Source organism: Engystomops pustulosus, chromosome 3 (genome assembly GCF_040894005.1).
Source record: "Engystomops pustulosus chromosome 3, aEngPut4.maternal, whole genome shotgun sequence".
Classification (NCBI taxonomy): domain Eukaryota; kingdom Metazoa; phylum Chordata; class Amphibia; order Anura; family Leptodactylidae; genus Engystomops; species Engystomops pustulosus.
The window spans coordinates 104,140,656-104,168,300 of NC_092413.1; the positions used below are offsets into that span (position 1 = coordinate 104,140,656).

Sequence of the window (27,645 nt, forward strand, 5' to 3'; positions counted from 1 at the left end):
CTCTCTTCAAGGGTAGCCCTTAGGTCATTGAGGTACTGGTATAAAGAGTTAAAAGCTTCTGCATGGCAACTCAGATGATGCTATAGGTTTTCAATGGAATTGTGACTTTGATGAACTGACACAATGTTTTTCATGAAGATTTTAGGCCTGTGTTGTTCATGTAGTGGCACAGTGACTGGATTAGTGATGTTACTAAAAAATATGGAATTGACACATAACCAATTCCAAAGTTTAGGGCAGTTCTATATTGACCTGCTAACACCGTACTACCATCAATGGATGGCAATGGTTGATGCATAGCATTCTTCTTGATGTTACCAATGTCGTTGTCAGCTGTTATTTCTGCTCAATGTGAATCAAATTTCATCAGTGAATAACACTGAGGTCCACTGGCCCAACATCTATCGTAGATGCTCCCTGGCTTATGAAAGATTATGACGCCTATGCCTCTTGGTGTGGTCAAGTAGCCTTGCAGGTCGACTTGCATGCACACTACACTTGGGTTGATCTCACCTCTCTTAAATGTGCCTGAAGTTGTGTGGCATTTATCATCCGTTTGGGATGTGGCCAAAGGACGTCCAAATCTATGCCTTTCTGTGAGTTTTCCAGTTTCTTTGGAATTTTATGTTGCAACCTGCTGATGACTCTCTATAACCATCTGCCACTTCAGTCTGAGCATGTCCGAATTGAATCCTTGCAATGGCAATGTACTGATCTATTGTTAGGTGTCAGCTGGGTCTTGTCAGATCTCAAAATGGTGATGAGGAGGACTGTTTAAATCCCAGTTCTCATAGAACCAGGAAATGTATTGGTAGATCAAATACCCATTGTGAATTTTGTAATGAAACCTTGAACAGTTGGACATTCAAAGGTTTACAAGTAGAGAAGGTCACATTAAGTGCACATGTAAAGGTTAGAGTACATTTTAACTTAATCCGGAAATTTCTTCCAAAGCCTATCAACTTTCTTTTAGTGTATGAGTCAAATTTGTGATATCTTCTAAAGTATGCATTATGTGGAAGACAAACTGTACATAGTATCTCAGTAGTACAGTTTTGAAAACAAACATGAGTACAAATTAAGCAATTGTGAAAAAAAAAACGATTACTTGATTTTCGCACCGTATGATCTGGATTATTAAGTACGTTATTTGTAATGGCCATTGTGTAAAAAGCTGTGAGGTAATAAACTTCACGCCCCCTAAACCCAATTACTTTACTAAAGTTCAACTTTATTGTTTTAGCATGTGAACGTTTATCAGTCTGCCTTGAGTATTATGAAGGTTATATAGCCCCCGGACTTGATATATGCGTCATTAGGCAATGTAAGATTTCCTCTGCTGTATTCTACTTGACATTATTGGTTTACATGCTGTTTTAGTGTGATTTCTCATGGAAACCAGCTATTTTTCAGTGTTATTAATTGCTTTAATTAACTATTTTGCTTACTAGCTATGCCAGCTTTAGTGTGAATGGTTTTTTCAGCTCATAAGAGGCTCCTTTGTTCAACTTACCCAAGAAAAGCCAGTGTAGACAATGTCTTTATAGTTTTTTATTTGTTCCGACTGAACTCTCCGTTTTATAGAAACCAAGGGTTCAGATGTCTTTAAAAGGGTTGTCCTACAAGGAAACATGCATAATTTTGTTCTTAATTGGAATAAATTAACAAATAAAGCTGTTAGAGACTCATAGGACCCCCGTCTTAAATTATCACTCAGAAAATCCACCAAATGTGTTAGGTGCAGATAGTGACACAACTTAATTATCCTACTGCATCCTTTTATGTAGATAACCCAGTTAGAAAAAGAGCAGTATAGGGAGAAAATAGTGACAGTACTCAGGAACTGTGCTCTGCTAATATACTAATAAACTAAACTTTAGCAGGGGCTCCCTCTCTGGCTATAATCCCCCTCCCCCTGCTGGTTATAGGATGCGGGAATACAGTTGATGCCAACCATTTACCAAAAATCTGAAAAAAACTTTCCTGTCAAAATTATTTATAGTTGCTAAATGCCAGAGTAATGAGAGAGAATTTTAAGGAATTTTTATTACTTGCTGCAAATTAAAAAATTTACATGCCCTAAGACTAGGCCTTTAAAGTTTTTGAAGGCACACACATCATGGGAAAGTCTAAAGAAATCTGCCAAATTGGTACATCCTTGGGTTCAATTTCCAGATATCTGAGGGTGCCTGGTTCATCTGTACAAAAATTATACATGTGCAAACAAGTTGAAAATGGCCGGCCATCATACTACTCAGGAAGGAGACGGGTTCTGTGTCCTAGAGATGAACGTGCATTGGTCCGAAATGTATCATAGTATATAAGGCTGGAAAAAGACACAAGTCCAACCTTAAGAATTAAACAAATGTTTTTTTTCCCCATGAACCGTGATATTTTCGCTCTCCAGAAAGGCATCCAGGCCTCTCTTGAACATGTACTTATATTCTGCCATAAATGTGCATATCAACCCAAGAACAAAAGACAAAGACCTTGTGAAAATGCTTGTAGAAGTGTGCCATTATACCCAGGGAAACAAGTAATAATAATAATCTTTATATAGCGCCATCAAATTCCTTAGTACTGTAATGACACGGGATAAAAGGCCGGCCACTCTGCCAGGAAGAAGCCATTACTCCAAAGGAAACTGTCACAGGTGCTCTTGTGACCCATGTCTCTCCTAGGGCGTGCACACGCCGGCTCCCTGCGACTTAAAGAGCCAGCATGCCACTGATTGGCGCTGGTCATCTTTTGGTTTAATAAATAGCTGGCCTCTTCCTGCAAACCTTGCTGGATCGTTGTGCTCTATGCCTCAGAGAAAGCTGTTCCCTTACACCTGTGTAATTTCCATTGTGCCCTCCATCTACATTCCTGACCTTGATCCTTTGCCACCTGTCCTCACCTTCAGCTACGTCCCCGACTCATGCTGCCTATCTTGACCTCCTGCCTGACTACGACTCCAAAGTCGCGCCTGTGTAACAACCTAGTGGTATCCCGCAGCAGCAAGTCCAACCCGCAATGCTCCCGGTGAAAACCGGGTACCACTTAGACTCCGGTCCCAGGTGTCTGCTTGTGTCATCGTCCCCGGTGGTCCAGTGGGTCCACTACCCCTGGAGCCTGACAGATTAGTGTTATTGATGGACCTTCATTTTTGGAGACATGAATTGTGGTCTAAGGGGAAAAAAAAATTTAATGGTTTTGCCATAATGACCATTGTTATTGTCAAGTTCGGCCCTTGTTCACACAACCTCAGGTTCTCTAATGACTGATAACCTTCGCAGATTGAGCTCAGGAGAAATCAAACCAAGACAAGGTATGGTATAAAATCACAGTCTCTGCGAACTGATGCCATCAAAAGTAAGGCAGATGTGAGATGCTTTATTTGTGTCACACAGTATTATACAGGGAAGACCTGGGATGGTTACTCAGGGATTTAGGGATAAAGAAGTAATGTCCATAGTCCATTGGTTGGTAAATTATTATATGGGCAATGGAGACACTAAGGCTTTGTTTTCCTTGAAGTGTATATAATATTCCTTGTTGTGTCCTTCTTGTGAAATGGCAAACATCAGAGTAGATCTTGCAGACCTTTGACTATGGCTGAAGCTGATCAAAGTCCACTCCTCTCCACCAAACGTATTTATGGTATCCTCAGCATTCAGCAAGTATATGAAAAATAAAAACATTTTCATTAAACACAAAACAATTTTGGCTGGAAAAAGGAGAAGCTTGCAAGCCTGGGAACACCATCCCAGCTGTGGAGCATCATGTTGTGGGGTTGTTTTGCAGCAGGAGGGATTGGTGACAAAATAGATGGCATCATGAGAAAAGAACATTCATTAGCAATATCTCAGGACATCAGCCAAGAAGTTAGTTTGGGTGCAAATGGGTTTTCCAAATGGACAATGACCCGAAATTACTGCCATACTTGCTTAAGGATAACAAAGTAATTGGGGCCGATGTATCCTCTTCTTTTTCATATTTTTGGCATTGTTTTGCCGCAATTGATGTGCGACTGATGTTTTGAGACTTTCCTTTGCACCAAATAAATATCAGACAATGCAAAGTTTGACATAGACCCTGCTTGCATCAAATTCATTAACCCCTTCCCGACATTTGACGTAACAGTACTGCATGGCGGGAGGTGTGTTCCTGCATTTTGCAGTACTATTACGTCATGCTTCTGGTACTGGCTCCTGAACTCCTAATTCCTCTGATCACGATCACGCCGCATCTCACATAAATCAGAACACACACACAACCCACCCCCGCAACGCTTAACGGGTGGGTCCACTCCTCTGATCGCAGCGCCGGGGTCTGCAAGTGCCCTGGGGCTGCGCTATCATTCTCCTAGAGACGGGTCCTGCCTTTTGCTGGAAAGCACTGAGCATGCACAGCATCAGATCTGAGCATCGCTTGTTCAAGTCATCCTGTTAGAAAGTAAAAACGTCAAAAATAAAAGTTTAAAACACTTAATAAAGTTTTTATAATAAAAAAGAATTAAGTAAAGTAAAAGTCCCATAAACTCAAACATTCCCTATGCACGTCTAATAAAGAAAAGAAAACACAAAATCACCAAAAAACCCCACATATTTGGTATCGCCTGTACGTAACAATCTGTACAATAACTCCGTAACATTATTGGTCCCGCCTGGTGAACGCCATAAAAACAAAACCCAAAAAACTCACCAAAAATGTACATTTTTCATAAAATCCCTACACAAAAATGTTTCAAAAAGTGATCAAAACAAGTTAAGTGCGCCAAAATGGTAACACTGAAAAGGACAACTCAACACGTAAATAATAAGCCCTAAACAAGCTCTGTCAACCAAAAAATATAAAAGTTATATCTCTGAAAAGATGGCAATACGAAAACAAATTGATTTTCTTTATATTGGTTTGTTTCTAGAAAAATATATAAAAACCATATAAATGAGGTATCACTATAATCATAGTGACCTATATGATAAAGATAATATAGTATTTTTAGTGTACCGTGTACAATGCCCAAAAAATACAAAAAGAAAGGAAACCAAAATTAACGATTTTCTTTTCCATCATACATTCAAGAGTTAATAAAATCTTATCAATAAGGCTACAGACCCACTAAAATTAAGTATTTGTAAACTGCATCTCATGTCGCAAAAAATAAGCAATTACCGTATTTTTCGCCCTATACGGCGCACCGGACTATAAGGCGCATTAGTCCGATGCGCCTTATATATGTAATAATTCCATATATAAGGCGCATCGGACTATAAGGCGCGGGGTCCGGGGGCGTGGCGGAGGTCCGGGGGCGGAGCGGAGACCCGACGCGACGGGACGTGACGCCGAGACGCGACGGGGAACGCGGGGAAGGTGAGCGGGGAAGGTGAGGGGGAGGTGGAGGAGGGCAGCGGACCATACTTACATAGGTCCCCGCTACCGGAGACAGCAGATCTCCAGCGGGAACTGCAGACCACGCGGCAGAAGTTGTTCGTGCCGCGTGGTCTGCAGTTCCCGCTGGAGATCTGCTGTCTCCGGTAGCGGGGACCTCTGTAAGTATGGTCCGCTGCCCAGCGCCATACATAGGACGCACCGGACTATAAGGCACACTTTGGATTTCCACGGAAATCCAAGGCTTTTAAGTGCGCCTTATAGTCCGGAAAATACGGTATATGTCCAAATTGCCGAAAAACTAAAGATTTATAGCCAATAAAAAGTGACAATGCATAATCTGCTCTGAATCACGCAGCTTCCCTTGGATGCCCTGGTGTGCGCCCATACAGCAGGTTACCACCACATATGGGGTATTGTTACACTCAGGAGAAATTGGGTATCAAATTTTGTGGAGCGTTTTGGTATTTTATCCACTGAGAATTTGTACAATTTTATGAAAGACACATTCATTTAGCCAAAAAAATGTAATTTCAAAATTGAGTCCGATATTGTTTTAACCCCTGTAAAACAATTAAAGGGTTAACAGACTTCATAAAAGTTGTTTTATTTACTATAAGGGGTGTATTTTCTATAATGGGGTAATTTATGGAGTTTTACTTTTATTTAGGCCTCTGAAAGGTACTTGAAACCTGAGCAGGTCCCTCAAAAGCAGGATTTTGTGCTTTTTATGAAAATTTGAGAAATTGCACCTAACATACAAAGCCCCATTACCTTCTACAAAAATGAGAGGATGCGTAACAAACCATGTCCACATAAAGTAGGCATTCGGTAGATGTTAGTTATTAAGTTTTTTTGCTATTATTATTATTATATTATTATTCTTAGAACATATTGAATTTCGAAAATCAGATTTTTACAAATTTTCACCAAATATCTTATTTTCTCATAAATAAACGCAACACATACCACCAAAATCTTTCAACTAGCATGAAGTACAAAGTGTCACGAGAAAAAAATTTCAAAATCACTTGGATTTGGTAAAGCATTCCAAAGGTATAACCGCTTATAGTGACACATGTAAGATATAAAAAAGGGCCGTGTCGGGAAGGTGAATAGTGGCTTCAGCGTTAAGGGGTAAAACTTAAATAGCCAAGTTTGCAAAATACGATTTGAATTCATGTATTGCGATACAGATGTGCTGTGGCTTTTGATGTTTTTTTCATTACTTATGGTTGTAAACAGCGTAACATATTTATCAAGGGCCAAAAGCCACTTTAATGATTTGAGGGCAGCATAACTCCAAAGACAGACAGAACTGTCACAAAGACTTTCCTAATGACAAATTACCCCCAATGTTTTGGAGTGGCCATGACAAAGTCCTGAATCTCAATCCTATTGAAAATTTATGGGCAAAGCTGAACAAGCAGGTGCAAGCAGGAGCTACAAATATGGCTTAGTTACACCAGTTCTGTCAGGGGGAATGGTCCCAAAAAAACTAGGAATGTTTGACCCAAGTCATACAGTATAAGGGCATGGTACCAAATACTAATGAAATGTAAACTTTTGACTTTATAGAAACTAACAAAAATGCCTTAAACATTCTCTATTTATATTTTTCCAAATGTGAGAACAATATAATTTTGATGATCCTAACTGACCTTAAAATGGAAAGTTTTATTCTGATTTTGTGTTTGTTGAAAAATATACATATGTGATTTTTTATATAATGTATGTAAACTTCTGTTTTAAACTGTATATGTATTGGTGTGTGAAAGTTTAATACGACACAACTCTATTATTCCCTTAAGAAATTTTTACAACATGAGGTCCAAGCATGACGTTACGTGTGACATTGTGACTGTGTGACATTGTGACTGTGTGACATTGTGACTGTGTGACATTGTGACTGTGTGACATTGTGACTGTGTGACATTGTGACTGTGTGACATTGTGACTGTGTGACATTGTGACTGTGTGACATTGTGACTGTGTGACATTGTGACTGTGTGACATTGTGACTGTGTGACATTGTGACTGTGTGACATTGTGACTGTGTGACATTGTGACTGTGTGACATTCTGACATGTTACACAGAAGATGAAAAACCTCCAAACATAACAGTAAGGGTCCATTCACACGTGGTGACCCCTCCTCCCTCCATAGAGAATAGCGGCGCACGGCCACACACACACCAAAAGATAGAGCATGCTCTATCTTTTTGTGGTGTGCGGCCCAGATGGGTGCCACACATGTGTGGCACCGTATCTGCGCCGCACCGCTATTGTGCCGTCAATGGGGATGTACATGCGGCAGCATGTACGTCCCCGCAGACGGCCATGTGAATGTGCCCTAAAGGGGGGTAAAGTTAAAGGGCTGGCTCAGTACCTTTTCATGGCGCCTAAAGTTTTGAATTGGGGAGTTGTGGAATCTAACAATACGATAACAAATCTGGCAATCGTGATATTTGCTCATTTCGATAACCCTCATTCAGAATTTGTAGAGGCATCTATCCTTCCATACATGTTTCACCTCATTGAAAATGGGAGCCCAAATTCTTTCTTTTATTGTCGCAATGGGCTCAATGAATTGTTACCACTAGATATATTTAGCCTTCAAAGGTTGCAGTATGTACTCCACCCTATTCATCATACTAGGAGAAAATAGTTCCTTTAAACATAAAAGTTGCAGTCTGCTACAGTCGAGAAGGCACTTCTACCATCATTGCGGTGGTTACTTACCGCAGTCCTTAGCTGCACTTCTCCTCTGTAGACGTGCATAATTATATGCAAACCACTCTGCATTCTCAGACTTCATCAGTTTGTAGGAATAGGAACAAATCACAAAGTAATGAACTTTTCTAATGCTACAAATTTGCATTTCACAATGACTTCATATTGGTTTGAAGCCGCACGCATAACTAACAAACAGTGGGACTTGTATCTCTAACCAGCTCACAGCTGGAAAATGTCTGTGAAAATTCTCTGCGGCAGGGAATTCTTTTTTCCTTGCCTGTTTGTCTTCATTAAGTCATTTATTTTTCTAATCAATTAATTTAATTCTGTTTATCATAATTGATGCATGGAATATCTCCTCTGTAAAGTTGTATGGATGGAGTCAATTAGCTAATTGAGGGTGGACTCTGAGCTAAGTGAAGCCATCATGGAAGGCATGTTCTCTTTGTATAGATGCATAGGCACAGCATGGCCCCTGCAAAAATACCTAAAACTACTGTGCTTTATAGGTTTGTGAGTAACTATTATAGCTTAAAATAAGTGACCTTGCTTATCAGATTTTTATTTAGAAATATTCTGTATTAATTTTTTTGACTATACACAAAATAAAAATGTTTATTTTTTGCATTGGCTTCTAAAGCAGAAACAATAAAATTACATTTCCCTTTTCTCATATGTCTCCTGTGTTGTACTGTATACTAAAAGGCTTGTCCAGTGTATACACCCAATACCTGGGGGCAGTTAGTTACCCAACACAAAGTAAGCTAGAAGTTGTGCCAAGCGTAATGATAGCTTGGGAGTCCCCTCAGGGGTGTAAGCCGACCCAGAAGACTTTAAGGTTGCCATAAGCAGTGTCTTCCCAATACAAAAGGACTGTATGTATCATATATGTATGATATATTATAAGTGAGGGCCTGGCATTTGCGCAGCTCTGCAGGTTCCATTTCAGACTCTGCCTTTCACTATAATATAGTGCGAAATGGATGGTTGCTATGTTATGATGATCTTTTTTTGTCGTCTTTTTGTTAATTTAAAAATTGCTGTAAATTGCTATGAAGTTTTCAGTTATTGATATGTGATTTTACCTAGGTTCTTCATAGCAGAGCAGGTTTCATGCAGTAATATATACATAAACTATTGACAGTGTTGTCTTTGGGCAGCTTGGAGTGTAAAAGCTTTTTGTGAGCATATGCAAACTCTTTAAATATTAAAAGAAATTGCTCTCAATCCTTTAACATGCAAGCCTGAGAAATGTGACTAGACAACCAGAAACTATTACAATCTGCAGAACCCACTCAAATCAACAATCTATAATTTGTCAGGGCTTTGTACAGACAAATTATAGTTATTGCAGCCTGATCTGCAGTTGTTTTGCAAATTATTATGACTGTCAGGATCTCAAGTGTTACAACCAAATAGTTAATCATACATTTTGCCCAGTTTTATTTATTTACTTTTTTTCCTTTCTTTTCACTGGCCGTCTTCGTAGACTCTGAACTATTATGTTTAATTTGTAGTCTAGTGGTTTGGCTCAATACTCTTGGTTATCCATGTATGATCAAATTGGTCACATCTATCTTGCTACAATTATGTCTAATGACCCAATCCTTGCAAAGTCCAACCAGCTCCTATACGAGTTTATGTGCATGGATGACTTTTCAAAGGTGTACTTGTACAACAAAAAAGGAATAGAACATGTAAATACATGAATATTATAATCCATAAAGGTAAAACGGTCTAAGCCCTCATACACACAAAGGAATGCATATTGAGGGGTACAAACAGACCACCCATGTGCCGTCTGTATATGATGTCTGCACACACACTGATGACTGTAGAAAAGCGCAAGTACATGCAAGAATAGGACCTGCTTTGGGTATTTGGCTCACACACGGAAACCATGTGTCAATTAGCCCATAAAAATGAATTTGACCTTGTGATATCTGCTGAAACTTAAAGGCTGCTGTTGTAGTTGGGAATCTCACAATATTTGTAAGGTAGAAGAGGGAAGTTGCAGAGAAGAGCTATTGCATAACATTTGGAAGAGCCCATCCAATTAAACACAGATGATATGCAACCATATCATTTTTTTTTTAAATTTACCTGTTTACTGACATACATTAAAGCTAGACAGGGTGACACCTCGGTGGGAGGTGTTGCCATCTCCAGCCGACACCCCTCCGATGACATCACAGGACCGATCTGATTGGTCCTGTGATGTTGATCACCGCCATTGGCCAATCAATACAGATTGGCCAATGACGGTGATCTGTAACACTAGGGGGCTGATCTTACTATCCCCACGGTCTCCAACATCGCCATTTTGTGTCTGGTGTACCCCAAAACACACTATTACCCCCCCCCCCATTGTAGTACCACTTTTGGGGTTACATAGGGAGGAGTGAAATATCTAATAATGTTTTCTGTTTAGCATGCTAATAATTGTTGCTCCTCGAATACTTTAGACCTTCTCTATTGGCCAGTCTACAACACAAGCACCTATTTAGAAATTAGGCCAATTTACACACAAAAATAAAGTGACAACGTCTTTATTGAGTATATACAATGCAGATATATATTAAAATACAAGATAAAACGGGGAAAGGGAAATAAATGCAGGTATCGGAATGAGGGTGAAGATGGAAATTCATCACATGGGTGAATCAAGTAACCGTGGGCACATCAATGGGGGGGGCGGAGAGATCACTAGATATCATAAAGTGCACAGTGCAAATAATGGATCGCCACAATGTCTCAACAGGCCAGTCAAAGTGCTAGTGCATATCCCTACCACTTCATATCATAAAGTGCACAATGCAAATAGTAGATTGCCACAGTGTCTCAACAGGCCAGTCAAAGTGCTAGTGCATATTCAGAGAAGGTGTAGGTCTATATATACATGTTGAGCCAAGATACATTCAAAAAGGCAGAGAGAGCATTGCTTACCCCTAGTGTTTGGTATGTCCCAAGTGTCCCACGGACCGAATGATCCCCAACGCGCGTTTCGGCGCTAGCCTTCGTCTGGGGGAATGTGTGTGTTACTGACAAGATTGAGTATATATGGGCTGCACGGACCCTCACCTGTAGACTCCAAAATGTGATCCCGACGGAACTATTGGGCGCACGTCGCACGGAGACGCGCCGCCTCCTGCCCGAGGTCCGTCCCCGCTCACATGACCCCCATTGTCCACTTTCCCTATCCCACACAACCACACCACGGTGTCATATTGTGAGCCAGCCGGTCGATTGCGTGGACGCGTATCTGCCGGCTGATACAACTCAGAGAAGACCGAAGACCAGCCGCGGGGAAGACCGAAGAGGAGCCACGCCGACTATTATGTATGTATGTAAGTTTTTTTTTTAATTGACTTGTCTATAAGCCGAGGTGAGGTTTTTCAGCACATTTTTTGTGCTGGGAAGCTCGACTTATACACGAGAATATACGGTAATTGATGGAAAAAATGTGAGTTAAACAGAAATACGTACCTAGGCCTATATTCATATGAATATATTATCAGAAAACCACTAAAACTGAATTAACCAAAAAAAAATTATCTGCTTTTCAGGTAGAATTTATAAAGCCATCACAACCTGAAAATTATAGCGATTACACACATTAAAAAGTGTGTGCATTTATATACCCTATTTTTCAGACTATAATACGCTTCTTACTAACCCAAGATTTAGGCTTCCAAAAAAAAGAAAAATATATTTTACACCAATTAAAATATCCCTGTTGGTCGCATTAAAGCGATGCACACACAGCTTTGTATTAAAGGGGTATTCTCATCTGGGCATTTACATTTAATTTAATTCATTTGCCTTATGTAAACATTTCTTCAATCAGATGTTATTAAAAAAAATGTTCCTGTGTGAAGATAATTTCTCATAAATGTAGTCATTCTGTCCCTTAGAAACGAGATAGCTTCCTCGGATATGACCACGTCACACTCTGGAATCGGTGGGCAGATATGCGCTATAGAGCCCTGCCGGACCACCAGGATTCTGCAATCATTACTACAGGGTGGCTGCGGGACATGCAGTAACTCCCGGACATTTCATATACCAAAGCCTTTTGTTTCTTTGTGTATTCCCTCCAGCAGAGGTGGCCGTAACCAAGGAAGCCATCTCGTTTCTAAGGAACCACATGGCTACATTTATGAGAAATTATCTTCACACAGGAACATTTTTTTTTAATAACATCTAATTGAAGACATGTTCATATATGGCAGATTAATGAAACTGAATGTGACTGCCCAGACGAGAATACCCCTTTAACCATACAGATACATACACAGCTCTGCAGCATCCATACAGATGGACACACAGCACTGCAGCATCCATACAGATGGACACACAGCTCTGCAGCATCCATACAGATGGACACACAGCTCTGCAGCATCCATACAGATGGACACACAGCTCTGCAGCATCCATACAGATGGACACACAGCTCTGCAGCATCCATACAGATGGACACACAGCTCTGCAGCATCCATACAGATGGACACACAGCTCTGCAGCATCCATACAGATGGACACACAGCTCTGCAGCATCCATACAGATGGACACACAGCTCTGCAGCATCCATACAGATGGACACACAGCTCTGCAGCATCCATACAGATGGACACACAGCTCTGCAGCATCCATACAGATGGACACACACACACACTTCCGCCTTCTTCTTACCCTGTCCCAGTGCACCATGTCCCCATTCTTGGCAGTATCAGGATCTGTGGTGATGTAAGAAGCATGTGATCAGGCACATGATCCTGACATTACCGCAGGTCCTGTAGGACACGTGGGAGAGGAAAGAGCAGTACGGAGCCTCTCCTCTCTGGGAGATCGGGTGCAGCTCTATATCAGGGCATCACCCAATCTCCATTACCGCGCTGTATCCTCCTGACCTTCGGTCTATAAGACACAGGCACTTTTTAGCAAGATTTTTTCTTATTAAAAAGTGTGTCTTATAGTCCAAAAAATATGGTAAGTCTCAGTGGCGTAACTAGGAGAGACAGGGCCCCCTAACAGTCTACTGCATGGGGCCCCCCCTTTCCACTTTCCATATACATATTGGTATACTCACAGACATGTGCATATACACATACATACAGTGTATACAGACACCATATACACATCACAGATACTGAATATATACATTACAGTATATGTTATAAACATATTATGCAGGACATGTGCAGTACAATATAGATATAATGGTGCACATCCTCCATTCTTTGTGTCAGGTCGGATGACGGGGTCCCATGACACTGTGGGTCCCATAGTGGCTGCTATTGCTGCTACCGCTGTAGTTACGCCCCTGGTAAGTCTCTTGCATTGTTCAATGAGTATTTTATGCCTTACCGACTGTATTGTATTTCTTTTGCTTTTTTTTTTAAGACAAACTTGATAAAAATTTACAGTTAAAAAAAAGTGTGTGCACCCATGAAACCTATATTTTTTTTTAAAGTGGACAACCTGGTGTTTGAATTTGTCCAATCACCATGTTGTCCATAGGTTGGTCATTAAATGAGGAGCTGTCACCTGAAGCAGATGTAGGCTTGACTCTTAAGTGCATGAAAGTGGTGAGTGGAGTAAGGCCACTACACAGTGGATGGAGCTGTGTACTTTTGGCTTTGCGAATTGCATTTAATTGCTAAGCAGCAGAGTGATAGCTGTTACATACCTAGCAGTAATTTATGAATGGCCTTCCTACTGAAAATGTCTTAGATTTTGCCTACAAGTTAAAGATGGGGCTTCCAGAAGATTAATTGTAAATTGGCTCATACATGTCAATGGACCAGTAATCCTTTTATTTTCAGTGGAGATGTCTGTGTGCTGCATAAAAATAAAATGACTCTCCATTGGCTAGTTCACATGTAAACTTTCGGAGGAATATCACGTTCATGAGGGCTCTACAGTAGTAAGATGTATTTCAGTAACTTGTACTTGGTGACAGGTCCTGTTGACATTGGTACTACTTTGCTTCATCCTTTGGCGTTGCAGAAGTAACATGGTTCTTAGTGTCATTGTGCCCTGTGAGGCTGTGCAAGCTTATAACGGCTCCTCGCCGTTCTGACATGTAACATTCTTCTTCTGATTGGTTTCTACGAGGAGGTAAGTTCAAGACTGGATCTGGGGGACGCTGTGGATGTTGTATATCTGGACTTTTCAAAGGCATTTGACACCGTGCCGCATAAAAGATTGGTATGTAAAATGAGACTGCTGGGAATAGGGGAAAATCTGTGTATTTGGGTAAGTAATTGGCTTAGTGATAGAAAACAGAGGGTCGTCATTAATGGCACATTCTCAGATTGGGTTGACGTTACCAGTGGAGTGCCATAGGGGTCAGTATTGGGGCCACTTCTTTTTAATATTTTTATTAATGACCTTGTAGTGGGTTTACACAGTCAAGTTTCAATAGTTGCAGATCATACTAAGCTGTGTAAAGTAATAAATACTGAGGTCGATAGTTTAGCATTACAGAGGGATTTGTGGAAGCTCGAGGAGTGGGCAGAGAAATGGTTGATGAGGTTTAATGTAGATAAATGTAAAGTTATGCACTTGGGCCGTGGAAACAAAAAGTATAATTATGTTCTAAACAGTCAATTACTTGGTAAAACTGGAGCTGAAAAGGACTTGGGGGTATTGGTGAATGGTAAACTTAATTTTAGTGACCAGAGCCAGGCAGCTGCTGCCAAAGCAAATAAAATTATGGGATGTATCAAGAGAGGAATAGATTCTCATGATAAAGACATAGTTTTACCCTTATACAAATCCCACACATGGAATATTGTGTACAGTTTTGGGCACCAGTGTATAAAAAGGATATAGTAGAGTTGGAACGGGTGCAGAGGAGAGCAACCAAGATTATTAGGGGAATGCAGGGACTAGAATACAATGACTGATTGATTGCAAAATTTGGGATTATTCAGTTTAGAAAAAAGACAACTGAGGGGAGACCTCATTACAATGTACAAATACCTGAACGGACAGTACAAGGATCTCTCCAAAGATCTTTTTATACCTCGGCCTGTGACCAGGACAAGGGGGCATCCTCTGCGCCTAGAGGAGAGGTGATTTTACCATCAACATAGACAAAGGTTCTTTACTGTAAGAGCAGTGAGACTGTGGAACTCTCTGCCTCAGGAACTCTCTGCGGACTCTGTACATTTCAAGAGAGGCCTGGATGCCTTTCTGGAGAGAAAAAATATCACGGGTTATGGGGATAAAACATTTATTTAATTCTTAAAGGTTGAACTTGCGTCTTTTTCCAGCCTTATATTATATACTATGATACTTCTCTTTCTATCCATTTCCCTATTTCCAGCAATAAAGTCTGGCTATATCGTGGGTTTTCTTTTATTTTCCATTATTGTATACTATTTACAGAATGAGCTCTGACACCGCACAGTTTCTGCCATCTGCAGCGATAGTGGTGCATTTGTTGAGCTTCAGAATCACTTGTAAGGTCAGGAGTACTCCCTCTGATGGAATGATTTACCACTTGCTAATATCTGTTTGGCTGTCGTCTTTGTGTTATTGTGAAATGTTCAGAGCTGAGTCAGCAGCTGCCACTGTCTTGGGTGGCCAAACTTTGTCATCAAAGATATCCCTCATTACCTAGTTTTGGCTGCAAGTTAGAGATGTGAATTTCCTACTGTTTGTAGAATCCATAAACCGCACTGAAAGCAACAAGTAGTAAGTAATAAGCTGTTCTGAATATTTTACTTGATTTAAATTGGCCCATTTCCCAGTTCTGTAAGAATGAGTTTATAAGCACTGAACCATGATAAAACACTGCAATTGAGCACTCGTTCTGCTATCACACAAGGCAATGGCATCATTGTGAAATTATTTATTAGTACACAGGTGGTAATCGGAAAACTGGCTTATTGTATCTTAGAATTGCACATGGGAGCTGTAACCATATTAATGAACAGCCTATAATACAGGAGTAACTATACTGTTGTCCATACAGTCATGTACATTGTAATACAAAAAGTAGACAAGTATGCTAAGCAGATTGTGCAGAAATGGATAATGGGGGAAGTTTGATTGTTTTGTTATTGCAGATGGTTTCATGCTCATCAGTAAGAACTCCAAAATCAAATTTGATTTCGTGTTCTGAAAATAAATTCCATATAAGTTGATTTCTTTGTACAACTTCTCCATCTATTTTTCATGTTCTTTACTTTTTACAATTATTTTGGTTTTTATGCATTTAAGTTTTAAATAATTCAAGTTTTTTAACCCCTAATGACCTCAGGTGGTTATGCACTGGGTCAGTATTGCATTATAAGCTGCCACATGCCACATTCTGATACAATTGTGGCTCTTTGAATCACTTAATGCAGTGGTGGCGAACCTATGGCACGGGTGCCAGAGGTGGCACTCAGAGCACTTTCTGTGGGCACTCAGGCCATCACTGCAGGACAGAGTACACCAAACAGGACCAAATCTTTCTGCAGTCGCAGGCAATTTATAAGATGCTGCTCTCAGCGCTATTTTAAAGTGACACTTCATTGGGTGTTTGGAACTGTGGGAAAAGTGAGAAGGTGTTGACAGAACTGCATTATCTTTGGAGGTCATCCTGCTAGACCCACCATTCTTACTGTACATAGAGACCCCGGAGAGAAGCTATTTGCCCTCTTTCTTTCAACTGCCTTAGTGGCATCAGGCGCCCGATACATTTGAAGAACACGTAGAAATAAGTTAATGCTTAAAATGCCACGTTGGCACTTCACGGTAAATAAGTGGATTTTGGTTGTAGTTAGGGCACTCAGTTTCTAAAAGGTTCGCCATCACTGACTTACTGTCTATTTCAGACTATAAGACACACTCCAGATTCAGTAACAATATATTTGACCAATCTCTCTGCAGCATACATACAAACAAGCACAGTACTGCTGCATACACATTCATTGGCACACATATCCCTGCTGAATTAACGCACACACACACTAGCACACATATAAAAATAAACAGTATCATTCATAAACATGACAGGTATTGCCGGGTCCCAAAATGCCCGTTCTATCAAAATATAAAAAAGATTATTCCTGGTCGTAAACACCGTAACGGAAAATAGCGCCCAAATGTCCGAATTGCCACTTTTTTCACATTTTTCCATCCATGAATATTTGCATAAAAATGATCAACCAATATAACACCTTACATATGTCAATACACCAAAGTTTGAAAAAGTTATTGGCCTCCAAATGTTGCAAACTGGCAAATATTTTTATGTACAAAAGATTAATGTTTAAATCTATTAAAAACGATATCAACCCCTGTGATTGTAGTGACCCAAAGAACAAAGTGTCATTTGGAGTGGAGAATAAAACCCGTAAAAACAGAGCCCACAAGAAAACAAATGCCACAAATGCGTTTTTTCGTCGCTGTACTTTTTTTTCCCATCTTTCTAGTACATTGCATGGAATATTATATGCCACCACTAAAAAGTACAATTTGTCCCACAGATGACAAGCCCATATACATCTCTGTAAATGTAAAAATAAAAAGTTGTTGCTTTTGAAAAGAAGGGGAGTAAAAAACAAACGCAAAATCAAAAAAGGATCCTGTCAGGGTTAAAAGGTATAAATTGACCTAATAAACAACTATATAACTTTTGTTTTTAAGCTAATTAACACCTACTGTGTTTATTTGACCCAGCAAGGTGGGAAGCTCTCCCTCCAGCTGTCCCTTTTGGAACATCAGTAACCATCTCTTCTGAATTGTAGTGCAATCTGAGGCCAGGAGATGTCAGTGCTGGACTCTCCTCCTACAAGATTTTATACAACCAACTTACTTCTCAGTTCAAAATAGATTTTCTGATGCCACCACAATGGGATATGAAAAGAAAAATGATGTGGAACATGTTTGACTGCTGGCAAACATAATTTTAGTGATTTGCTAAACCAATGACCGATCCATCTGGATGGTTTAGTGTCTCAAATCGCCTGCTCACAAACTACTGAAAACCTGGCCACTGCAAACTTCAATACAATACTATATTACGCTGATAGTTGCTAGTAAATTCAGTAGTTCAGTGGATGAACTCAACAATAATGGTTTATTAAGTCCCATGTAAAATAAAAAAGGATGGCACTCACCAAAAAATGTCTTCTTACTGTGCTGTTTTATTGTGCATACTCGCAAAGAAAACATGCTAGTGGTGGCAGGGCATTCCATAGTAAAAGCGATGGCTATTTCACACAGTGTGACTGTACTACATCCAGCTTCATACAGTAATATTGCATGTTATGACATTTTGCTTCTTAAACATGTTTTTTGTATATATATTTTTTTTTATAACTCTTACTCCCTTTTTCTGGATTACTCTTAGTGGTATCGGTCGGAATTGGCCATGGGCTTCTGGAGGCAGCAGTATCTTAGCTGAATTTGGAACACTTCATTTGGAGTTTATACATTTAAGTGAAGTATCTGGAAATCCAGTTTTTGCGGAAAAGGTTAGTACTAATTGTTTGTGGTAAAATAAGTTGTATATATGTCTCGGGGTCTGCCTAATTGACCAGATCCCTAGTTAAAAGCATTTACAAACGTTGAAAAGTTGTCCCCTGCAGTCTTGTTGGATATATTCCAGCTACTGTAGTCCACAGTAGACTCCACCAATAGCATAGACTTGTATACCTTATGCAGTGCCGCAAGGACTACTGGGGGGATGTACTAAGACTGGTGTTTTAAACGCCAGCCTTCATTGTCCCCCTGCTTGTACATATTGCACGCCGGATTTACAAACATTAGCCCTGTAGTAAAAGTGGTCCATTGCTCAATCCTGCTTTCTGCCAGGTATGACTTGTTTAGACCAAGTCAAACCTTGTTTAAAAAGCAGACGTAGTATCCTCTATTTTTGGATAGAGACTTTTAGTAATTGAGGCTCTTCGAAGTGTTCACTCCTCCCGCCCTACTCCCTGTTTCCACCCGTTTGCCTCCACGGTAACAGCCAAAAAAATCGGTTGCAAAGCAGAAACTGGTTGACAATGCTTCCTACAGCATGGCCCTCACGGTGTTTAGGCTTCATGCACAAGAACGTGCCCATGAGGACTAAAGCTGGGCCCTGGGTTTCATGTAGTAACATTACCTGACCTGAACAAACCAGGGGAAGCAATTTTATAAAAGATAATCCATAGTGAAAGTTACAGGTTTACTGTTTCATTGCTGCTGTATACTCTGTTGTATTACCTCCTAGACAGAATCCAACTATTCCTTTTCTTCTAGTACAAGTAAATAAAAATAAACAAATTCAGATGGCTTTCTATTTCAGTAAAGATTGCACTCGCTTTTGTTATTTTAATGTTAAAAAACTCTCTAGTAACTCAAATGATTAATACATTTGAGCACTATTGAAAACGGTAAAGCCTGATGCCTGCTGAGATTAGTAATTTACCAGCTGCGTGGTAGTACACCAGTACTACCAGGCTAGGAGTCGCACTCGAATTCTATTTAGCTTCTACTTTCTGCATATGGCCTCTTTGTTAGATAAAATTGACCTTATGAAATGTAGACGCATATAATCTAAGAATACTGTTTAATACTTTATCTTGAGAGTTATTCCCATCTTGTATATTAATTGTACGTTACATATTATAATCAATGGGGGTCTGACCTCTGGAAACCCCACCATTATAGGGAAGGGGAAAGGTCATTGTTCTGTTTTTGTATGTTTGTTTGATTTTCAGCTTTTGAGAGCTTTAATATTTGAGAATCGGATTGTGCATTATACACAGATATAAATGCAAGATCCGATTCTAACAGAACATCCGTGAAACTTGATCTCTGTTGGCATGGTTTAGAGCATGACTGTGGAGTTGATGAGCCAAACCTCCGATTGCACTGACTTTGACTCCCACATACATTTGGGGTGTTTAAGTGATACATTTACAGTAATAAGGCTTTTTATCACCATTATTATACAATAACCAGGTTTTTTAGGTAGAAATAAAATAACTAGTTATGCAAAACCCTATGTAGAAAAAAAAAAAAAAGTTTTCAACAAAAATCTACTGAATAATATTTGTTTAAAGAGTGTATGAATTCTTTTAGAAAACAGTATCACCTCCATCCGATTCTCCTGCATAGAAGCCCTCAAGTCTGACCTAATTTTTTTAAGGCTAGAGAATAGTTTTCTACACAGACTTGGGTGTCCGGCTTTTCTCTGGGAACAGTTCACTAAGTGTTTCACATCATAATGGTTCACAGTCTAGCAGTGGTAGATAACGTGTGTGTGTGTGTGTGTTTCTGAATTTGAGACATTAGAGGGAGGATGGCTTACAATCACATAAATCTTACATTTCTGGATAATATGTGCAACTGTAGTCACAGGAACATCAAGCTGCTTGGAAGTGGTCTTGTCTATAATTTTTTTTTCTACACTCCTGAAGATGTGCCCTACCCTCCCTTTGATCCATGTTGAGTGTGGTACACACAATGTCACCAAACGGCACTATATACAGGCCCACTGACTGATTACAAGATTGTTGACACCTGTGAGGGTAGTTAGTGGACACACCTTGATTTAACTTGTCTCTTTGCTCTAGGCCTGTTTTGTTTGTTTTTTTTTGTTTTTTTAAATTCTATTGACGCATGGTTGAAAAACAGTGTCTGCCTTTCATTTGTTAATTTTCTTAGAAATTTATTTATTTTTACTTTTGGCTGATTCAAGTTATTTCGGTGACCATTATGGGTTTTTCTTTAGGTTACCAGCAATTTTGCCCATGTGTGTACACTGAATAATCCTGCCTTAATCCAGTTTTTCTGATCTCTCTAGCAGTTCTATGATAAGTGCAGACATTTCTTTGCCTCTGATCTGTAAAGAAGGAGCTTCACTACAGAGCAAGAGCAAAAACTGTATCTACATTCATCTCAACTAAAACCCTACATCCTTAGGAATAGAACAGACATTTATAGGACATTTAATAATTTCCCCAATTTCCCCATAGTGCAGTGAATTTATTGTAAGAATTTATTATATATTTTTGCAGTCGGAGTTGGTCCATTTTATCTCGACTCCAACTTCACAGCCCAGGTTTACAGTTAATCTTATCTAGTGCTCGCTGGTTCTCTATTCATTCCCCACAGGTATCATTAAGAAAAATAATTGTAAAATCTGACTATAAAGACAACACAAAGTTCATGTACACAGCAATTAATCCATATGTATGGCTATATGTTTATACAATCCTTGGCTTACTGTTAGGCAATAAACTAAAAGTACCAATGCTCATTCTAGGTAATGAATATCCGAAAAGTATTAAGTCGATTGGATAAACCACAGGGGCTTTATCCCAACTACTTGAATCCCAGTAGTGGCCAATGGGGACAACGTAAGTGATTTTACTTACTAGAGCTAACTAGAAATAATCTAATGTTTATATTCATGTCTGCATAGCCCGTGCTTTCAGAAATAAGATGCAATAGGCATAGATTACACAAAGAAAAGATTGTATTGTTATGTATATTTAAATGTTCTATATCTTATTATGACATATGAAAGGTGAGCGGCTTTATTTCCTATGAACAGTATTCATATATCCACACCTATGTGCTTAACAGAGGCTGTATACACATCAGATGGAACACCAAAAAATATGTATCCAATATTTTTCAAAAATTTCTCCACCCCTGGTTGTGGAAACCCATTTTTTACATTGAAATTTCAATTTTGGTGACAGTGCTGTATTCACCAAACATCGGATACTATGCAAAAACAGGATTTGGGAGATCTTTGGGATCCAAAATCTGAAAATAGACACATGCACTATTTTTATAAAAGTTTCATGGGTTTGTAGTTACATTTGGTCCTGTTTCATATACTGTCAAAGTGAATAATATCATTGATTGTACACCCCATGTATGAAACTAATCGGTGTAAGGCCCTTCTATTTGTGGCAGGGGTCGGGAGAGTTTTGTGGATGGAGCAGTTGGTTTTCAACATGCGTCACAGATACACTAGATACTAATACTACTGGTTTATACTAATGACTTATCCAGATTATATTAGTTTCTGACCTGTGGGTGTGTGGCACCAGGACTCCTCACCAAGGCAAATTAACAATGGGCAGTGGGCTGCTCAAAAACAATGGAGCAGCTCACCAGCAAAAAAAATGTACATTTTGCACATTGCATAGCTAGAACCAAACTCGTCAGTACCGTGTGGATATATGCAGGATTAGAGTAGCCGTACAGAGAAGTGTAGGACTACTAACACTATTCCTTACTATCTCCAAGTATAAACTTATTGAGTTGATTTGTTTACCATGTGCCCTCCTCGATCATTGGGCCCTTGTGGAAGTCCAAAATCTCAATATTATTCACCACTACTGCCCCTCACTGTGCAGCTGTATTGCATCCCGGACATAGAGGATGGAGCCAACTCCTTCTGTCCCCCTGTATGGCGCCTAATACAGAAGGTAGGGTCAAACAGCTGATCATGGGGTCAGAGATCCAACAATCAGGAACTGATAACCTATAACAAGGATACGCCTTCAATATAAATATCACCAGGGGACCAAGGAAACTCACTTAGTGATTAGGGTTATATTAAGTAAAGTTTTACTTTTTATATTTTCCAAAAGTTTCAAATCTTTAAAGTATTGGCCTTGGATGGAAAGAACATTGAATTCTTAGCTTTTAGCTGCCGCTTGCCTTGAGCGATGATCTCACACAGTAACAACACATTGTGAAGCCTCTCTGCTTTATGTGCTCACAGATAATGAGTCACACAGATTGTCCAAAACAGGGGGATAGAAAATACAGAGCTTTAACAAAGCAAACTTTGTGCATTTTTCACTCTGTCTCAAATACATATCCTTATGCATAATAGTAATTGCCGCTGCAGAAATGTTTTTGCCTTGTGACAAGTAACTAAGGGACCAATAAAGATGCTTTGTTCCCTAACAAGATGAAGGACTTTACAATGTCCCCTAATATACAGTAGAAGAGTGTTTTACATTTTTATATATATATATAACATCATCTAAGGTCTGTGTATCCGTGGTGCCTGCCAACTAGTCACTTTTTTAGTTTGTGTAAAAAAAGGTCGCTGAAATAAAGTTTCTTAAGCCTTCCATACAGTAATTGTAAATTGTGTTCTTAACTACTCTTGTCATTTGAATACATGATTCTACCTCCTGTCAGGTGAGCACAGTCTTCCCACATATGTCTATAGATGGCTGCTAATATGCTCCACAGTGTAGGTGGTTTAAGAACACATTTACCATATATCCTGGAGAGAGAATTATAAGTGAAAGTAAGCTCTGCATTCATGAGGTTCTCAGCCAGCTAATCCTAAATGGTGGGTGGATATATATTAAGAACCACACCATAGGAAACCTTCATTTCAGAGTCTATTTAGCAGAAGTTAAGCATATGTTTATGCACCTTTTCTTTTGATGCAAGTAAGTTTGTGCCATGGTTTTTGTCTTGTAACACAAATTTAGTATTGGGGTATGTGTAATTTGTAGAATCCCTGACAATCTGATTTTGTCAGACCTAAAGCAGAAGCTTATTTTGTTGTGGTTAGCTATTGATACACACAATGTACCAGCTGATTTATTCATGGAACGTTGGGTACTTCTATACTATGTAGAAGCTGTGGGCATCCACACAATGCATACCTCCCAACATTCCGAACTCTTAAGCTCCACATAAATTTTCAGCTCATAAACCCCACAACTAGTTCACGCCACTAGTGTACCAACAAAGTATATTGTTTGCGCTCACTCCCCCTTAGTGTCTCTTACCTTCCTATAATTTCTCCCTTTTCTATGGCCCCCTTATCATACAGAACATATTCTGTTGGCTCCCATTTTGTCCCATAATACCCCTTTTCCTGCTACCTAGTAGAAAACATGGAATATTAAATATGGTCAATATGAAGTGAAATTAGTAATGCAGAAAACAAGCCCTCTCATTAGAAGGAGTGATTAAAAAAATGATTTTTGAAGGTGGGGACTGAAAAATGGAAATGCAAAAACAAAAGTGTGACAAATTTAAAGGGGTCTGATTACTTTCCTTACCAACTGTGTGTATATAATATATGTTTGTGTGTGTATATATTTATAATATATATATATATATATATATATATATATATTATTTATATATTACTGCTTAACTGTGGAATGGGGCACCAATGGCTCACTGCCTCACCGCTCTACTCACATCTGCCTCTGGTGGATGCAGATAGAGCTGCCATCCAGGATGGCTGGAATGACCTGAAATGTAATATACTTTTCCTCTAAAATTTGCTTCCTCTACCACACTGAGTTATTAACAAAGATGACCCAGAGTAATTTCACAGTGAAAGTATAAGTATTTGTATGTCAAAAGTGGTGTTTAATGCCTTACAAATTGTATCCTTCCAATGAATGAAACCATCATCTAAACCAATCTCTTAGATGGTGAATCCGTATATATGATTTCCCATCGGAGCCTGAATGTGAAGTCATTTGTCAGCATGTCTATACTGTGTATGATAGGATTGCTTACCTTAAAAAAAAAAAAAAAAAAAATTCTAATAGATATTTTTTTCCTCATTGCTAACAAAAAAAAAAGTCATTGTGCTATTTTGAATTTAGTTTTTGCTAGTGTTCCCTCTAAAATAAGATGGCTGTAATTATTTAGAATAAGTACTAAATGTTCAGGAACTGAGTCGCCTACAACTGTAAGGTGTACAGGTTGGTGCATTTCATAACTACAAGTTATAAGACTAGTAAACCTTTCCCTAAGTGCCGGCTTGCTGTCTCTGATTTAATTTCAATAATTTCACATTATTGTAATGTCTTAATTGGTATAAGAAAGTTTAAGAGTCTAGATGTCATGTTGCGGGATTACATTCATTTTATCGAGGTCATTATTTCATTGTTTCTTGCAGACCATGTATCTGTTGGAGGTCTTGGGGATAGCTTCTATGAATATTTGCTGAAGGCATGGCTGATGTCAGATAAGACCGATGAAGATGCCAAGAAGTTATATTATGATGCTGTACAGGTAAAATAAAGATAGAATGACAGACAATATATCTTAAAGTAATAAAAAATGTGTGCAAAGTGATGTGGTGAGGACTATTGCATATAACTGGTAATAATGAACACTTATATCTAGAGGGAAAAAATCCAGACATTTTGCCTGTAGCTATATTGGAAATTCTCAAAAAGAGTAAAAACATGCTCTATGAACTCTATGGTTTTGACATGGTGGTGACTTTACCCTTTACCTTTTTGGGTTTGTTTTCCCTTTTCTTTACTGTACGTAGAACACGGTCGCAAAAATAATGAGGTACAGTGCCATCGGCAAGAGAACTGCATGACTTTCTGAATACTACTAGCTTACATAGATGTTTAAAGAGGTGCAAATTTATTCACAAAGTGTTAAACTACAACACTTTTTCCTGCTTTTAAGTGAAGCTGCAGAAGGCTGATCAATTATGCCGATGCTTAAGCTGTCAAATTATAAAGTGCTTCAGTATAGTTATATTAATAAGGACGCTGCTGTTTTTGAGATGGCAGGGACAGCTTACAGATAGTAAGGGATCACAAGACCCCATGCCTCTAACAACACTACCCACTTCACCTCTGTGGACAGATCAGTGCTGCCAAAATTTTCAGGGTGTCAGAAGATCATCTCTCTGCTCAGGAGAAGACACAGGTCTACACAGCTTACACATAGAACAGAAGCGATCTTCTTGTTTCCAACAAGAAGTCCTAAATATGGCAGATTCAGTGGGAAGGTGGAGGAATGGATTTAAAAAACTTTTAAACGGAAACTTCCCCAAATATCAGACCCTTGAAATTTCTGTTTAAAAAGTTTGTATTGGGATTGAATAAAACATTGGTATCGTTCTTGCTTCCTGCATTATGTGACTTGTACCTTGTTTCCTTGAGGGTTCTGAGATGTATAGACAGCATTGCTCCTAAATTTTACAATAAAGCAGTAGCATTGCTATTAGGAGAAGACAAAGTATGCTGTGTCTCTAGGATGTTTGAAAGCTTCATTATAGGCTTTCTTTAACACAATATATCTAGTGTGGACTTACAATTATTGCACATAAAGATTGTTGTCTCATCTCTCCCAACAACTTTCCTGACACGTTTTCAAAGATTCTTAGTGGGTTGGGAATTTGCAGATGTTATCACTCATGTAAGTTATGTTCCTTTATTATGGCTGTGCTTTCTTAGAATGACGCTACATTGCCTCCAATTATGCAATTAAATGACATTTCTGAGCATTTTGTCAATAAAATTTGTTGCAATGTTAACTATGTCCAAAGGTCCCTATAGTATGTAAAGTTTTTCCCTACAATGATTTACAAAGCGGTTTATTTGGCTGATGCTCATGTGAATGGAAATGAGCAGCAGTATCATGTCTTGACTATAAACAAACTTGGCAATGTTCCTAAAACCAAAAAAAGAGCATAGCTAGGTTTCCGTTACTCTCTTTAAATGTATCCCACAAAAGAACAATTGTTCTTTTAACTTAACATCTGCATTTAAATTATTGCATATTCCAATGTGTCACTGCCTGCAATATAAAGTGAACAGGGCCATACTCACAGAAGTCAATTGGTGTGGTGGTGCCAAGTATTTACACACCTGTCTCTGGTTTGTGACTTTTATTGTGTGACACCAATTCTTAATTGAAAGCAGCCTTGTGTTTCCCATCTTGTGTACCCTTTTTTATTAAATAGCTTCCATAGACACAATAAGGGGAATTTATCATACAATGGCGATAGCTGCACCAGCGTGTGAAGAAATCTCTGCTGTACTGAATACCTCAGAAGGCTCTGGTACAATTCTGCAGCAGGCCCATCCAACACCTTTATATAGAAGACATCAGGAACTGCTTAAAGGAAACCTACCAGTACAAATGGTCAGTGTAAGCTGTAAATACCAAGTGCCGAAGCAGCTACAGCTATAAACATTAAAAAATGTTTAAACCGGGATGCAGCGGTTTATAACACTAACGAAAGTAAGCACCGGCACCAGCTCACCCTGAGCTGGTGCTTGGTATTTACAGCTTACACAGACCATTTGTACTGGTAGGTTTCCTTTAACATATTAGAGAATGTACCCGTATATACTCGTGTATAAGCCATGACTATAAGCCATGAATATACTCGAGTATAAGCCCGAATGTTACCACAAAAAAACTGGAAAAACCTATTGACTCAAGTATAACCTGAGGGTGGGAAATACATTGGTCACAGCCTCCCAAGTATATAGCCTGCCAGCCCCCTGTAGTGTGTAACCTGCCAGCCCCCTGTAGTGGGTAGCCTGCCAGCCCCAATAGAATGCCTTTAGGAAAAAAACAAACTGTGTACTCGCCTTCAAATGCCCCCCTGGCAGGTCCTCTTCTATACAGCAATGCTCCGGCATCGGCTCTCTGACATCATAGTGTGTGCCGATGCTGGCACACATGTCAGCGAGTGGCTGACGTCACAATCCCTGTGACGGACGACGCGGGTCATGCAGCCGGTGCCGGAGCATCGCTGTATAAAAGAGGACCTGCCGG

At 39.4% G+C, this 27,645-nt stretch overlaps 1 protein-coding gene across 1 annotated transcript in view; it reads left to right on the forward strand.

The window, feature by feature from the left end:
- The window catches only part of MAN1A1 (mannosidase alpha class 1A member 1), a 133,813-nt gene that overhangs the window by 92,116 nt on the left and 14,052 nt on the right, over window positions 1-27,645 (forward strand). Inside the window, exons 7-9 of the mRNA XM_072141681.1 lie at window positions 18,461-18,584; window positions 21,365-21,458; window positions 25,010-25,125. Coding sequence (XP_071997782.1) covers window positions 18,461-18,584; window positions 21,365-21,458; window positions 25,010-25,125 — 334 coding nt within the window. The remainder of the gene's footprint in view (window positions 1-18,460; window positions 18,585-21,364; window positions 21,459-25,009; window positions 25,126-27,645) is intronic.